A 16744-nucleotide genomic window follows, 5' to 3' on the forward strand; every position below is an offset into this window, starting at 1 on the left:
GGGACTCAGTTATGGCTCTAAGAGTGGGAGGGGGAGCTGCACTGCCTGAGTGGTGGAGGCTAAAGGCATTTCTAGTCTTGGGAGCATACTCTCACAGTGTCCTTCAGTGGCAATTTCTGCATCTACAGACCAATAATAACACATGATCTCTTTGGTTGCAGGCCTACACACATTTGCCTGGAGAGTTATAGCCACCCCACCCTGCCCACCACCACTGCATGTGCATATAAGAGGTGTGTCTATGGTCATGCTCTTCACCCACCGGCCACATTGGGGGCTGATGGATACCACTCAGGCCACGTCTACACTATGGGCACTACAGCAGCATAGTTATGGTATTGTAGCTATGCTGCTGTCAGTGTGTAGCGTAGACAGACAACAGCAACGGAAGGGTTCCCATCTCTGAGCAGGGGCGGCTCCAGGCACCAGTGCAGCAAGCGCATGCCTGGGGCAGCAAGCCGCGGGGGGCGGCATGCCAGTTGCCGTGAGGGTGACAGTCAGGCTGCCTGTGGCGGCATGCCTGCGGGAGGTCCGCTGTCCCGTGCTTTTGGCGGCAATTCGGCGGCGAGTAAGCCGAAGCCCCGGGACCGACGGACCTCCCACAGGCATGCCGCCGAATCCACGTTACCAGCGGACCTCCCACAGGCATGCCGCCGAAAGCCGCCTGACTGCCGTGCTTGGGGCGGCAAAATACATAGAGCCGCCCCTGTCTCTGAGCAATGGTAGCTAGATGGACAGACGCATTCTTCTATTGACCTAGCTGCAGCTACACTGGGGGTTAAGTTGGCATAGCTACAGTGCTCAGGGATATAGCTCTTTCTCACCTCAGTGCCATAGCTATGTTGACCTATATTTTTAGTGTAGGCCAAGCCTCAGTCAGTGTATGCAGACTTATTATGGCTGCTCCCTCTACAGAAACTATGAAGAAGGGGTTGCTTTCACCCCATTCACCACTAGAAATACCCATGCTGTGTGGAGCTGCTATTGTTACGTAAGGATGAGGGTGTAACTGCAGACAGAGGTCATCCTGCATCTTGAGAGCTGGAACAGCAGGTCATAACTGCAGGCCCTGGTTCCTGTGTTCCACTATGTTTAAATATAAATAGTTTGTTAAATACAAGCTCTCCCTGCCTTACTGTGAAGTACCTCACAAGCAAAGATTACCATAATTTGGCCGTTATTATTTGGACTAATAATACTTCCATATTAGTTAAACAGCATTTCACCAATGGAGTTGTGTATGCTATTGGGTGAAAACATATCACAATCACAATGAGAGTCCATGAAAATGTGAAATTTCTTCTGGAAGGATTAGATCCTCAATAGCTGAACACATCTTTACGAAACTTGCAGCCACAGTCGGCACCGGCCCTGGCCTTGCGGCCATGCAAGTCAGTATGTACAGCTTTCCTCTGGGTGTCTTCTTAGGGAAGGGTCCCAGAATATCCACAGCTACATGCTGAAACAGAACCTCAATTATGGGGAGTGGCTGGAGAGGGGCCTTGACCTGGTCATATTGCACCTGGGAGCCATACAAAGTGGTGAGGTCTCCCAGGATCATAATGGACATTTCGACTTCCCCTACGGTGATCTTCTGGTCCGGGAAGAAAGTCCCGGCTTGCAGCTTCCTGAACAGGCCAGTGTTACGAAACATGCGTGCGTCATGCACCTTTCTGGACCAGCCTACGTTAATGTCTGTGAAATGCCCAGGCAAGCGCCTGGAGAACCATTGAGAAATACCCCTTGCGATTAATGTACTCAGTGGCTAGGTGGTCTGGTGCCAGAATTGGAATGTGCGTACCATCTATCGCCCCTCCGCAGTTAGAAAAGCCCATTTGTGCAAAGCCATCCACAATGTCATGCACATTGCCCAGAGTCACGGTCTTTCAGATGTGATTAATGGCCCTGCACGCTTCCATCAACACAACTCCAACTTTCAACTTTCCCACTCCGAACTGGTTAGCAACTGATCAGTAACAATCTGCCATCTTCCACAGTTCAATTTCCACGCGCTTCTCCAGTGACAGGGAAGCTCTCATTCTCGTGTCCTTGTGCTGCAGGGTCGGGGCGAGCGCATCACACAGTCTCATGAATGTGGCTTTCCTCATGAGAAAGTTCTGCAGCCATTGCTTGTCATCCCAGACGTGCATCACGATGTGATCCCACCATTCAGTGCTTGTTTCCCAAGCCCAAAAGCAGCATTACACTGTGGTCAGCACCTCCAGGAATGCCACAAGCAATCTTTTGTTGTAGCTACTACGCGTGGCGAGATCAGTGTCGCACTCCTCTTGCCTTTGTAGTTTAAGGAATAACTCCACTGCCACTCGTGATGTGTTGATCAGCGTGAGCAGCATACTGCAGGACGCGCAGTACACAAACCATTGAAAGATGGCACCAAATGTGGACGGAAGCACAGGGATTGCTGGGATGCAAAGCAATGCATCATGGGGCATTGGGACTGGACCCAAGATGCCCTGCGACCCCCTCCGCCTTCCCACAAGTCTTAGTAGCAACAGAGAAAGAGGTGCTCTGTGGGATAGCTGCCCAGAGCGCACTACTCCAAATACCGCTGCAAGTGCCGCAAGTGTGAACACGCTATTGCGCAGGCAGCTCACAGTGTGAACACACAACAGTGGTTTTCCTTCAGCGCTCTCTGAGCGGCGCTGTAACTACCAGTGCTGTAACTTTGCATGCCCTTAGTATCTCATGAGAACAGTCAAGGCTGATGGGATTATAGAGAGTGAACTCCTCTGTACAGGTGGTCCCTGCAGGTCACAGCTGAAGCACATTGATGTAAGGTGTGGTAGGACTTGCACAGTTGCTGCCCATCTCTGTCAATCCAGCTCTTTTCACAAGAAAGACATTCACATCAAATGTAAAATGTCATATAAAGATACACCCTCTACCCCGATATAACGCTGTCCTCGGGAGCCAAACTTGCTTTGATCCGCCGGAGTGCGCAGCCCCGCCCCCGCCGGAGCGCTGCTTTACCGCATTATATCCGAATTCATGTTATATCGGGTCGAGGTGTAATGTGAAATAGCTCTTTAAAAATAGGACAGCACCGTGTCCTGAAAACCGCTTACTTCCCCTTCAGTTTTTTCCCTCTCTGTATTTGTCTTGAGTTCTCCTTTCCCAGACCTTCACCTGTTTTTTGTAGAAGCCCAGTGGAACTTCACTGATTGCCACCTTTGTTCAGATGTGGATTGGGCATTTGCCATTCTACTTAGATTACCACTTAGGACCGGCCCTGATAGGCTAAGTGTCAGACACTATTTGCAGGACTTTGTGAAATGCAATAAATAAATAAAGAGGAGAGAAAATAAGGTCCCACCAACAGATAAGGTTGTGACTTATCATAGTAATGTAGATTGAGACAGCAAATAACAGAGCAACATAACTTAAAATGATAACAGATCTAAGGATCAAAGACAGTGAGGCAATTTAATTAATCAAAAAATCATATCTAATGTGGTATGAAAACATCTGTTTTCTGTTTTGTTTTTTCCCCCTCCAAAATACTGAAATAATATAATACAAAGATACAAGTTAAGTAATCTTATCTATTCTGATAAAGTCACATACATGCATTAGGAGGAAAAAACCTTCCTACTACTTAAATGAAGGAACAGTCATATAACAAATTTCCCTACAGAATTCCATTAGGATCCCATGCCAGCACTGCACATTTAAATGTCATCTTAGAAGTACAGATCAAGAAGCCCAAATCTTATTATGACATTGAAGATTAGGTTTAACTCAGGTACAACAGTAATGAGTTCTAGTGGAAAACCTCATGATAGCCAGCAAGGTCCTGATCCCACAAACATTTACACACGTGCTTTACATTAAGTAGACTAATTGATTTCAGTGGGACTACTTATGTGCTTAATGTTAAGGATTTGCAGGATTGGGGTTTAGAACAGCACCTATCAGTGAAATGCAGAAGATTTTTATAACATCTTCCTGTACTTAGGGCTTGATTCTCCTGTTACAGCAGTTTTACTCCACTGTAACTCCTTAGGGCCAAATGGAGCTGCATTTGTTTTACATCAACTGAGGCTCTGGCCCCATGTTTTTTAAGTGGAGAGTGTCTTTCTAATGTTTGAAAAATTAGGACACAGCTCAAGGTTTAACTGACATTTTATGCCAAATTTGAGGTAAACATTCAGTGAAGACCAACATAATATGAGTCTGGAACAAGTGATCTAGTAAGTTGGTGAAAAATCTTGTATTTGTATAGCTAGATTGTAATGTATCTATTAGTGGGACTCTGTTAAGATGAAAAACTATATTTTTAATATGCCATTGTCTTTTACACTGGTAACTAACATTGGAAGATGTTTAAAAAACTGGGCCCAAATCCTGCAATCTGATCCATATTAATAGCCCCTTATGCCCTCACAGAGCACTGCTGAAGTCAATGGGGGTGCACAGATCTGCTTGTATGGATTCAACTGCAGGATCAGACTCTACTTTCCTTATTGATATTAATTAGATTTGTTCAATTTCTGCATTTTACTCAGTACAGTCAGTTTCCCTTTCCACTTCTAGGGTTCACTTTTTCTTTTTCTCATGTACTAACCCAGTGTTTTTGTGCTTTCAACATTGCAAGAGGATGTTACCTTTTAAAAACCCCTGTTTTCACTTTCTAACAAAAATCTTACTTTTATGGAACCATTTCTGTTCATACTTGGTTTTGTAAGCCCCTCCCTCTGCTCCTTCCTTTCTTATAAGAGAACCTGAATGTTGAGCCTAAACTAAGATGACAGGGTGTAGCTAAAATGTTTTCATATCTTTCCTCAGAAGGCCCGTTATCACTCAAACAGAAGGAAAAATATGACAGCTCAACAAGCTTTTTATGTGTTACAATTTGTACAGATGTTAAAACAGCAGGCCAGTGCACAAAAAGATACCCTGCAAAAGGCATTCTGGATGCAAGATGATGTGCTGGGAGATGCTGCTCTGATAATGGCTGGGGATGAAACAGCCCCAGGCAAGGATGAGTTTCTCACCTTGTATTTCACAAACTCCTTTCAACCTAGTAGTCTGAGTCATTATGGGAACTCCTATCCAAAACTCTGTTCTCCTCATCCCCTCACCTCAAACAGTCCCTGGTGTCTGTCTCTCTTTTTCACTGTGAAGCATATTGAAGTTACAAATGCAGAATGGAGTTAAAGGAGATTTGAGAAAACATCATGGATGTCAAGAGAATTGGGCCTATATCATTTTGGTGCTTTCTAGTTTATCATCATGCTTGTGTCCAGTGGTTCTAGAAAGGAATGGAAATCATGCCCCATGGGTTGTATTCCCAACTGTTCCATTGACTTGCAATTTTATAATAATGGTGTGTGTGTGTGTGCGCACGCAAAACCTTTTATCTGAGGATCTCAATCTCAAACCACTTTCAAATACTAATGAATGAAGCCCCACAACAGCTTTGTGAATTGGGGAAGCATTATTACCCCTGCAGGGAAACTAAAGCTGCAAGAGGTTAGGTGACTCATCCAAAGTCTCAAAGGCAGGTTTGTGGCAGGGCCAAGAATAGTACCCACAAGCTAGGACTCCTAGTTCTGTGCTTTAGCCACCATCTTTCCCCTCTCTTTAGCTGAACACAATGTAAATACCCACATTAGGATTTAGCCAGGTCAATCAATCTCATTCTCATGCAAGGAACCAATCCCTTCCTCCCTCAGACAGTACTGGATGTGGCTAGTTTGTTGAGAAATTGGCTACTTTGCACTGTTATGCTGTCTTGGTGTTTGTCAGAGCCTTCAGGCTACTCCCTGAAATGGAATAAGAAGCTGGGCCTGAATTTTAATGACAATAAAGGCAGACTTCTGCATAATCATGGGAAGAAGGTGTCCAGAGATAATGGGGCTCATCTATTTGTATTCAAATAACTCTCAGAAAGGTACTGAGTGCCACAGATCGCCTCATTGAGGACTAATGAGTCTGTTTATTTCTTTTCTTTTTCTCTCCCTAAAGTTCCTTTATTTTAGTAAAGGGAATTTATGGCAGAGAAAGGTGCCAGAACACCAAACTGAGGGCCATCATTTAACCATAGAAAAGATTGAGCATGGACAGCATCAATGCAAACTTTTCCGTGTCTCAGACCTGACCAGCCCAAAGGTATGAGAAGTGTTTCAGGCCTTAGGCTCTTCACTAAATGAGTTAGAGAGACCAAAGACAAAAGCTCAGGGGTGGGACCTGGGCCTGGGCCTGGGCCTTATTGTGGGGCCAGCCAGTCTCGGGGGCGGGGCCAGAGCCTGCACCTTATTGGGGGGCTGGCTAGTCTCGGAGGAGGAACCAGGGTGGGCACCAAGTTGGGAAGGCTGCCAGGCTTGGGGGCGGGACCAGGGCTGGCACCATGCTGGAGGCTGGCCAGATTCAGGGGTGGAGCCAGCACCAACACCATAATGGAGGGTGGCCAGGCTTCGGGGAGGGTCCAGGGCTTGCATCTTGCTTCGGGGCCTGCCTGGCTCATAGGCACCTTGTTGGGGGTCGGCCTGGCTTGGAGGTGGGGCCAAGGCTGGCACCTTGTTGGGGGGCCGTCCAGGCTTGAGGGTGGGGCCATGGCCAGCGCCACACTGGGAGGGTGGCCAGGTTTGGAGGCAGGGCCAAGGCTGGCACCTTGCTGTGGGTCCAACCAGACTCGGGGGCAAGTCCAGGGCCAGCGCCATACTCGGGGCCAGGGCCTGTGCCTTGTTGGGGGGGCCGGCCAGGCTCTGGGGCAGGGCCAGGGCTGGTGCCATGCTGCGGGGCTAGCCAGGCTCGCAGGGGGTGCTGGGGCTAGGGCTGGTGCCCATACCCTCTGCTGCCCCTAGTGTCTGTTGGGCCACATGGCTGACCCTTCTCACTCTCTGCCCTCTGCTGCCCCTAGGGGTTGGTAGGCAGCACATCCGCCTCTGCTTGCTCCCCGTCCTCTGCTGCCCCTAGTGGCCATTAGGCAGCATAGCCACCCCTCTCTCTGCTGCCCCTGGTGCCCTTTCGGTAACATAGTTGCCCGTGCCCCCTGCAACTCCTTGTGGCTGTTAGGGAGCATACCTTCCCCAGCCTGCTCCCTGCCCTCTGCTGTGATGGGATCCCTGGGGTGCAGCCTGGGACCATGGGACTACTGTACCCCCTGAACTCTCTCCAGCCTAGTGACCAGCAGCAAACCCCTCCAGGCCCTGTGATCACTCAGCACAACTGCATGTGGAGCCCCACACCTAGCAATATTGCATGAATGCTCCCAGAGCCACTCATAAATCACACAGAGAAAGGCACCAGACAGAACCTCCCAGCACTGTACTTAGGAATATACTGTCTTGCACTGCTCAAGACAAGCAATGCAGATTTATTAATTGGTTCACCACTTCATCAATGGAAAGCGGATATACACCAGCCTTTGCAAACCTGAGCAGTTTTGCCACACACTTCATACAAACTCACTGGTAAAGATAAACAGTTAAACAAATGTATTGACTACAAAAGATAGATTTTAAGTGATAGGCAAAAAGTCAGAGTTAGTTACCAACAGAAATAAAATATAAGCACACAGTCCAAACTCTCAATCCCGTTAGACTGGGCAACATCTAGATTAAGCCGTTTTTCTCACCCCACTGGATATTGCTGTTCATAGTACACAGATTTCACCCTTGAAATCTGGGCCAGTCCCCTCAGTTGGAGTCTTCAGTCTCCTTGTTGCTTGCAGCGTAGGTGGGTGAAGGAGAAAGGCCCAGCATGTGGCTACTGTGTCTGTTTTATACCCTCAGTCCATGTGCCTGGAAAACACAAGTTCAGGCATGTCTGAGTGGCCACTGCTGAGTCTCCAGGCAAGGTTGAGCAATTCCACTGGGGTGGCCTCATGCTTCCCCTTATGCATTGTAGCTCCCTTGCCGGACAATGGTTGTTGATGGATTGATTGGCACCCAGCCCGAGTGTTGGTTACTTTCCTTGCTGTTGCTTCTGGGGGGCTAATATCTGGTTGATTTCCCAACTTACAGCATGTTTTAGTGACAACCATACAACACAATTCTCATAACTCCATATACGTTAATGAAATACATATATGGATAGAGATATGACTTTCAGCACATCATTACCTTTCCAGATACCTTACAAGGCATGCTTTATATGCAAGATCATAACCATATACAAGTGAGGAATATGGGGGGTCCAGGGTATTCCCCCAAAATACAGAATGTCACACCTCCCTCCTTAGTTTACTGAAAGAGAGTTAGTCATTGACTAACTCAAAGGCAGTTTGTTTTATAGTTCTCTTGGCATCCAGCCATCAAGGCCATGAGGGGGTGAGCCTCAGTTTCCCCCTCACACAGCAAACCAGGTTTGTTATGGTTTTTCTGCTATGGTAAGCGTCAAATCTGTTTACAAGTATTAACGAGAAGTAGCATTATCATAAGGTTTAACATCAGAATCAAAATTCTCATCCCAAAATTTAACATTAGTACCAACATTTTTATCACAGATAAGTGTTTACAAGTATCTTTATGATCCCACGCCTTCTGTTCAGACAGTCTGGTTTGAGGTTGATTTCTTCATTACCCATGGTGACACTTGACTTCCTCCCACCTAATCAGTTACTGGCTTTTCTTTCCCTCCAGTGTTCCCCTCTATGTGGGCTCTTAATTTAATCATGTTTCTGGGATTTTGGTACCTCAGGATCTAGCAAGATAGGGATCCAGGGGGATCCTGCATATTGGTTGGCCCTTTGGGGATTTGTCTCCCAATCCCAGGATGGTACATATGCAAAAAATCCAGCCCCCTTTTTGGGGTTACCCAGTGTTTTCCCCTCCCAGCACTGAGTCCTTCCTTGGCCCCTTTTCCTAGAGGACTGTGATCTGTGCTCTCTGGGCTAGGCGTGGTTACCCTTTGATCAGATGCACCTTTTCCCAGCAGCTTTCCCATAACTACTCTCTGTGTAAAAAGAACAGGAGTACTTGTGGCACCTTAGAGACTAACAAATTTATTAGAGCATAAGCTTTCGTGGACTACAGCCCACTTCTTTGGATGCATATAGAGTGGAATAAATATTGAGGAGATATATATACACACATACAGAGAGCATAAACAGGTGGGAGTTGTCTTACCAACTCTGAGAGGCCAATTAAGTAAGAGAAAAAAAAAACTTTTGAAGTGATAATCAAGCTAGCCCAGTACAGACAGTTTGATAAGAAGTGTGAGAATACTTACAAGGGGAGATAGATTCAATGTTTGTAATGGCTCAGCCATTCCCAGTCCTTATTCAATCCTGAGTTGATTGTGTCTAGTTTGCATATCAATTCCAGCTCAGCAGTCTCTTGTTGGAGTCTGTTTTTGAAGTTTTTCTGTTGTAAGATAGCCACCCGCAGGTCTGACATTGAATGGCCAGACAGGTTAAAGTGTTCTCCCACTGGTTTTTGAGTATTATGATTCCTGATGTCAGATTTGTGTCCATTTATTCTTTTGCGTAGAGACTGTCCGGTTTGGCCAATGTACATAGCAGAGGGGCATTGCTGGCACATGATGGCATATATCACATTGGTAGATGTGCAGGTGAACGAGCCCCTGATGGTATGGCTGATGTGATTAGGTCCTATGATGATGTCACTTGAATAGATATGTGGACAGAGTTGGCATCGGGCTTTGTTACAAGGATAGGATCCTGGGTCGGTGGTTTTGTTCAGTGATGTGTGGTTGCTGGTGAGTATTTGCTTTCTGCTACTCTGAAACCTGTCATACTCTCTGTGCCCCACTAGTGTGGGGAAAGACACCTCCCTCTCTGTCAGTTGGGCCACTTGCATTCTCACATGCTAATACCATACTCAAGCACCACTCACACTCCTGGAACAGCTGGACAAATTATTAAATGAAATTGAAATATAACCAATTTAAAACTGATAAACTTAATGTGTGGAGCTCATTGCCATTAGCTAACACTGAGGTCTAGAGCCTAGAAGGATTCAAAAAAGGATTAGGCCTTTATGTGGATAAGAAAATCCACAGTTGCATTAGATAGGATAAAACACTTTAGAAGGGATATAAACCCTCATGCTTCAGGCATAGAAAATCTTTATGTCTTTATGATGGGGTTGAGCACGAAAATTCCCCTATGATTAATTATTCCGTAATTGTCCACTTCAGGGTTTCTTGCACCTTTCTCTGGAGCCACTGAGACAGACACAATATACTGACAGACAATAGATAGATCACTGGTCTGATTCAGTGTGCCCATCCCTGTGTTCCTATTATTTAAAAGTGTCTCAATTAATCTTCAGAGTCAACAGCCTTAATCATGAATGGGGCAGTTCACACCTTTCAGAGTTGTTATTTCAGCCTTATTGGCTGCAGGGGCAGTGTTAGCAATGCATCGGATCATGTTCAGACGATTTTGCCTTTCACAAGGATGTAAAGTTTCTTTTTTAAAAGAAAATAAAAGCTCAAATTCTGCAGAAACTGATGGAGTCAGGAGAGAAGCACTTGTGCTGTGTGCAGGGCTGGCTCCAGCGTTTTTGCCGCCCCAAGCGGCGAAAAACAAAACAAAACTGAGATCGGCGGCACTTCGGCGGCAGCTCTACCGCCGCTGCTTCGGTGGGATCGAGAGGGATCAAGGGACCCACCGCCGAATTGCCGCCAAAGACCCGGACGTGCCGCCCCTACCGTTGGCCACCCCAAGCAGCTGCTTGCTGCGCTGGTGCTTGGAGCCGGCCCTGGATGTGTGTTGCCACTTAATGGCTCAACCCACTGTCTGTATAGAAAGATAGATAGACATATAAAAAGTCATCATATATATACTTAGATCCAGATTCTGATCTCATTCAGATTGAGGGCGATCTGGAATAAGTGCATTAAATTCAATGGAGGTACTCCAGATTTGTAACTGAAAGCAGAATCTGGCTCATACAGAAATATAGGATATATGCATATTCATTTGCCAGATGTACGTTTTGTCTAGTCATTACAGGTATATTTTACATGAATGTGGATTTATCAGTTTAGATTTGTCAGTAATCTGTCCCACAATAAAGCACCCTCCTCGCTAGTAATAGTTACCAACAAAAGACATCAACATTTTAATTTTATACTTTTATTGTTTTCCTAGTGTTTCAAAATATACAAGATGGAAGGGGAAAAAATCGACTCTTGAATAATTGTGACATACAACTTGAAAAAATAAGGGCCTGATCCTGCAAACCCTTACTCATCATGTGAGCAGTCTTTACCCCCCAGCATCCCCATTGACTTCAGGATTGAAGGATCAGACCCTAAACTTATGGTATAAAGATGAGAAATAGACAGTTTTGAGTTGTAAAGTATTTACATTTAAGTGCTTCTGGTCTGTGATTCACGGTAAGTATGTTTTTATGGTCAGGACTGACACACAGACAAAATTACAGGGTATGAGATTTCAACACACAGTTAAGAATGATTGGTTCAACAGTTCTTCAGCTGGAAAACATCACTGCTACTTCTGCTTTCCTCTGCAGGTGTTCGCTATGAGTCTGATTCTGAAGTCAATGGCATTACACCGGTGTAAGGAGAGAGCCAGGCTTCATATTTATCAAGTACACACGGCAGCAAAACACATGTGTATATACGGACTGTCTTTATCGGCCATGGCTGCATTAGTGGCGGGCACCACACTGGATGCAATGACCGGAGTCACATGGCCAGCAGAAGACACAGGCAGGCACAATTCCTCAACAGGAGCAAATGCAGTTCCAAGCAACTGCCCAAACCCTTTTACAGGATGCAATATGCAAAGTCCTTTGCACCAGCCCCGACAACCAGCTGGCATGTCTAGGAACCCTTTTGCAGCACCTAGGGTTGATGGCAGCACTTGCCTGCACCATGCACACAGGGAGTGCAAGCTCTAGGACTGTGTCTACCTCTGTGGAATGTAAGGGAGGAAAGGACTCCTGAAGGTCCCCTCCCCCTTGCAAGAGCAGCCAGGCCCCGCGCCATGTGTCTTTATTTTACACCACTGCTATGTTGTCCATAACGCAGCCACATTTTTCTACGATCATGTTAGGAAATTCAGCCACTTCGATTTCCGTGTAGTTTCCCTTCTTGACTAGGTACATCATGGGAAGTGGGGAGCTCTCCACCACGGCACAGGTTCTTTCTCCATAGCCAAAGCGGCGCAAGAGGCCCTTGGCCTGCACACAGCCCCCCATGCAGAGGTAAGCCTGGTACCCCGCAGGCTCAATAATCCAGTACTGAGTCCAGGTCAGCTCTCGGAAGTTGATGTAGTGTTCCTGCCGGCAGCAGATGGGTTTCTTCGTCATGCTTTCCTCCTTGCAGTCTCCAGGCCCCCTATCAAAAAGCAAAGCCAAGGAATAATGTCTCTGTGACTGAAAATCAGGACTCATGCTGAAAGATTGGGGGGGGGGGGTCGGGGGGAGAACAGTCCTTGTCATTAACATCAGAAAAGGGCCTGAGCTGCAAAGCTTGGCTCTGGATTAGCACCCCGCCTGCCCCCAGAATTCAGGGATGTTTAGATCCAAGGTGAGGGTTCAGACCCATTCTTAGTTCAAGTATTTAAGTACAGAAATGAGCTCAGTAAATCTGGGGAGAGGAGAGGCTTTAAAGTAAAGAAACTTCCTAGCTATTCCATTTGCAGTGATTTATTTCTAACTGGGAAAGCTGCGTCCTTTGGGCCTGAGTCTCCATTGCTATGCACCTTGTGCAGTCCTTTACACAGTGCAAAGTGTAAAATGCTATCATATCAGAACAGGAGTGTTTTACAAACTCTTGCACTTACTTTTCCTCTGTGTAAATGACTACACAAGACGCAAGGTCATGGAGAATCAGTCCTTCTGTTCTCTGGCTCTAAAAATTCAATACTATCCTTCCCAGCCCAGATATGTTTGTCTCCTCTACTCTCTCTGTGTTTCCGTGATCTGAATGATTATTTGTAAAATATATTACAACTAGAGACCCTAATCAAAACCCTTTGGGATAGTTTGGATCTAGATCTGAACTTCACAGCTGGTTCCTAGCTCTAGAATGGGCCTAACTAAAACCCCATGTCCAAATAATCCAAATTTTAGGAAGTTTGGAACCAGATCTTTATCCAAACTTTGTGGCTCATTTCATTTCTAATTGTGAAACATTATTTACCTCTCTATTCAACTTTAAGACCACCTTGTATTTTCGCCTACCGTACCCACTCTAGGAGTTTTGCAACTAAATCATGCCTATCCAAACCTGGCCTGAAATGTTATCTTCAGTATGAATTAGCGACCAAATACCAAAGACAGCATAGACTTGGATTTGACACATACCCATATTCTTCCAGGTTGAGGGTATAAAGTACCAACTCGGGTTTGCCCAGGGCTTTGTCCAAAGGATCCTGAGAGGTAAACCGCACGACTTTGGCCATTTCTGAGGCATAGCTGCCTAGCCTTTCTCCTTCAATCCAAATCTCCAGGAGCATTGGTCCCGGCTTCTTGGCTCTTAGCCAGTAATGTACAGCCTGGGTCACATCAAAATTCCTCCAACCAGATTCCATTATTGGAACCAACCTGTGTGACAAGGTCGGGACAAAAAAAAGAGTCTATTTCAGGGAATTGAAGGCATAGGACCTGCAACTCATAGCTGTCTTCAGCCAGATAATGCCTGGTGAAACTCTGTTTATAACAATGGTATTACACCAGAGATGAATTTAGTCCCTCTAGTTTGCCATGTGCCCTGACTGTACAATAATTCTTAATGAATAGCAATTATTATTAAACTTTAGTCAAAAATAATAACACTTATTTTAAGAGATATATAGATATACTCATGTAGCAAATGTTGAGGTACTAACTAAAGAACTACTACATCCATTCACATTAAAGAATTCCTTAGGATTTGACAGAGTTTTGACAATGCAGGACCATATTCAGCCCTGGCATAAACAAGTGCAAGCCCTTTAAAAACAATGTCATTTACATCTGTTTTTGCCAGAGCTGAATTGGGTCTATAAAGTTCTACGCAGAAATGAGTTTTATAGCTTTTGTGTCTGATCTTGCCCCCACTGAAGTTAACTGCAAAGCTTTCATAGACTTCAGTGGTGCAGAATCACAGCCACTGTACAGAATTTGCATAGTCAATGACCAATGAAATAAATCTTCAGAAGAAGAAAAGCCAGCAATCCATCAGTGTTTTCAAAATAGGAAACAGAAAGCGAGAGAGAGAGATGTGAATGAGACAGAAGGCTATGCCAGAGCAAAAGACTAGAACTAATGATTAAGATTGCAATTTTTTAACTGTATTATAATGTATAGCTTTCAGACAAATTACAGAAATACAGCCACTTCAAGATGAATATTGCAATCTTTGTAAGAAATAAAGACACCCTTGCTCTTACGAACTCATTACGGAATTAAAAGAGGATACAAAGCCAGAGCCTGCAGTCTTTACTCAGGTGGGAATTGTGCCAGAGCAAGGCCTGTGGGCCTGATTCTGATCTCACACCAGTTGTTTACAGGTGTAGCTCCACTGGGTTCATTGGAGTGTCTCCTGATTTACACAAGTGTAGGTGACATCAGAATCAGGCCCAGTAAAACCAAGTCCCTAAAATGCAGCTATATCCACATTAAAGGATAATTTCTTACCTGGAATCAATTAGGGAAGTCCTGTTGGTGCCGTCAGCTTGGATCTGCACCCAGTACACGCTGACTCTGGCATTAGTGACTGGCCTGTGAGATTGCTTGGTTGTAGGCATGTTCGTTCTGTTCAGGGGCTTTTTGAAAAGTTTTAGTTCAGCCATGGTCACTTCACTGTTTTCAGGTATTCTCCCTTCCATGTCAAAGACCAGATTCTGGCGTGTGGTATCAGAATAGAGAACTTCTCCTGCAATATCTGTGTACATTGGGAACAACAAGGAGAGCCCGGCTCAGCATCATGTCCATCCCACACAAGCAAAGCCCTAACACTTCCCTTTCATTCCTAATTATCACAACACACTCATCTCATACTCCAAAGAGTGGGCCTCTTAGTCCCTACACAGGTACTAAGCACGTCTTTTCTAATGCACATTTGAATCAATGCCTTGTAAATGCCCTCATCATCACCCTCTGCATGGCTCTCTGTAACCTGGTGGATAATGGGAAGGAATAAGTATTTTATTTCCCCCAGAACTCAAAAACACCAATGACTGGGCATATTTATTTTACAGATCTCTGTATGAAAACAGACTGTTGGACTGTTTTAAACAGACAACTGGCTTTGGTAACTGCCCCGGAAAACAATGTAAATCTTTTGAATGCTGAGCCTGCTGAGATTTTGGGTATAAATAGCACTAATATAACATGTAAGGCTAATCAGAACTTTCCTGCTGAAATTTTTTCTGCAAACTGAGTTTTGACTAAACAAAACTTTGCATGGAAAGTACCTGCTTTCCTCACAATGTTTTGATTTTTTTTGGTCAAAAAAAATGAAAACTAACATTTTTGCAGTTTTTAGCTAGAAACTGGTGGGGAAGGGGAGGAGGTTTTGATTTAAAAATATTTTTTATTTTTTTGTCAAAAATTTCTATAGGAATAAACCCACTTTTCAACCTGCTCCAATAGCAATTGTAATGACCATGCAATCCTCCTTTTTATGCTTTAGTCTTTAAACCACCATTACTTTATGCACATCTATTTTATCCACATAATAATAAATAGAGAAGGGTCCTAAGCTGTAACGTTCAGCTCCAGAAACAGATCCAAATTGAAATTCCCCCAAGTTTGGCACTATGGTTTTTGTTCAGCCCATTATATATTTGGAATCCAGAAAGTCTGGATGCATATCTGGATCTGAACTTTCCCCAAATTCAGTGGATGTTTGGATCTGGGCTTTGCTAAACTAATTGTAATAATGCTAGCATTTTTACCTGCATTGCCCGGGATTCCTCTCAGGATGCCAGCCAAACTTGGCAAGGCTCTTCTCTTCACTCTGTGCCGCCTCAACATGGAGATATATTTGTTCCTTATGTGATCTGGGATAACTAGATTCACTAGGTCTCTCTTCTGAAGTTTTGGAACCTCAGAAAGCCCCAGTTTCTCCAGCAAAGCCTCCTTCAGCTTTTTCTGGGTTAATCCACTGGCAGTGGTGGCTAGGCAGAGTACACAGACCATCCAGCCAAGCCTCACACTCATCCTCTGTCAGTCACCAAACAGCTTATCAGAATGGATGAACCGATCACTCTCCCTGGAGGCTGCTCTTGGCAGAGATGCCTCTTCAAGCTCCCAAGCTGCCTGAATGGGAAAGGGACCTAATGTGCTGGATTTTTATAGCAAGTCCGGTCCCACTGGCACAACAAATTCCACAAGTGGAGGTGAAGCAGAGGACTTGAAAGGGATACTCTCACATTGGTAGTAACAAGACATATTAACACCTTCATGTGCTGTGAAGTTAATATAAGAAATATTTAGGAGAGTCTCCAGTTATTTTAGGTTGGAACAGGGTTTCCAGTCTTTTTAGCTCCTTTTTCACTTTTGCCCTCCAAAGCTCTGAATGGCCTGAAATGTCTCAGGCTCAGTCTGGGTCAAAGGGAACATTTCTGCAGAGTATGAAATTATCATTTATGTACACCACTACAGTACTACTGCCCGGAAGACACAGTTCCTACCATAAGGAGCTCACAACTACAATTGGGCAGACAATAGCTTTAAGATGCATAATTCATCAGCGGGACAGGTGAAAGTTCAGTCTCAAAACGATACAGATATTAAGAATATTTAATTCTAAATCATAAGGTCTTTGGGGCAGGGACTGCTTTTATCTTTGTGGA

At 45.0% G+C, this 16744-nt stretch overlaps 1 protein-coding gene across 1 annotated transcript; it reads right to left on the minus strand.

The window, feature by feature from the left end:
* Positions 1-11826: 11826 nt before the first annotated feature.
* On the minus strand, positions 11827-16243 carry LOC101949287 (left-right determination factor 2-like). The gene is made up of 4 exons (XM_005289631.4): positions 15845-16243; positions 14583-14829; positions 13269-13508; positions 11827-12297 (listed from the first exon to the last, which is right to left on the minus strand). The coding sequence occupies exons 1-4, from the start codon at positions 16107-16109 to the stop codon at positions 11958-11960; spliced, it is 1092 nt and encodes a 363-aa protein (XP_005289688.2). The 5' UTR covers positions 16110-16243; the 3' UTR covers positions 11827-11957.
* Between the last annotated feature and the right edge of the window lie 501 nt (positions 16244-16744).

This window comes from Chrysemys picta, chromosome 3 (genome assembly GCF_011386835.1).
Source record: "Chrysemys picta bellii isolate R12L10 chromosome 3, ASM1138683v2, whole genome shotgun sequence".
Lineage (NCBI taxonomy): Eukaryota > Metazoa > Chordata > Testudines > Emydidae > Chrysemys > Chrysemys picta.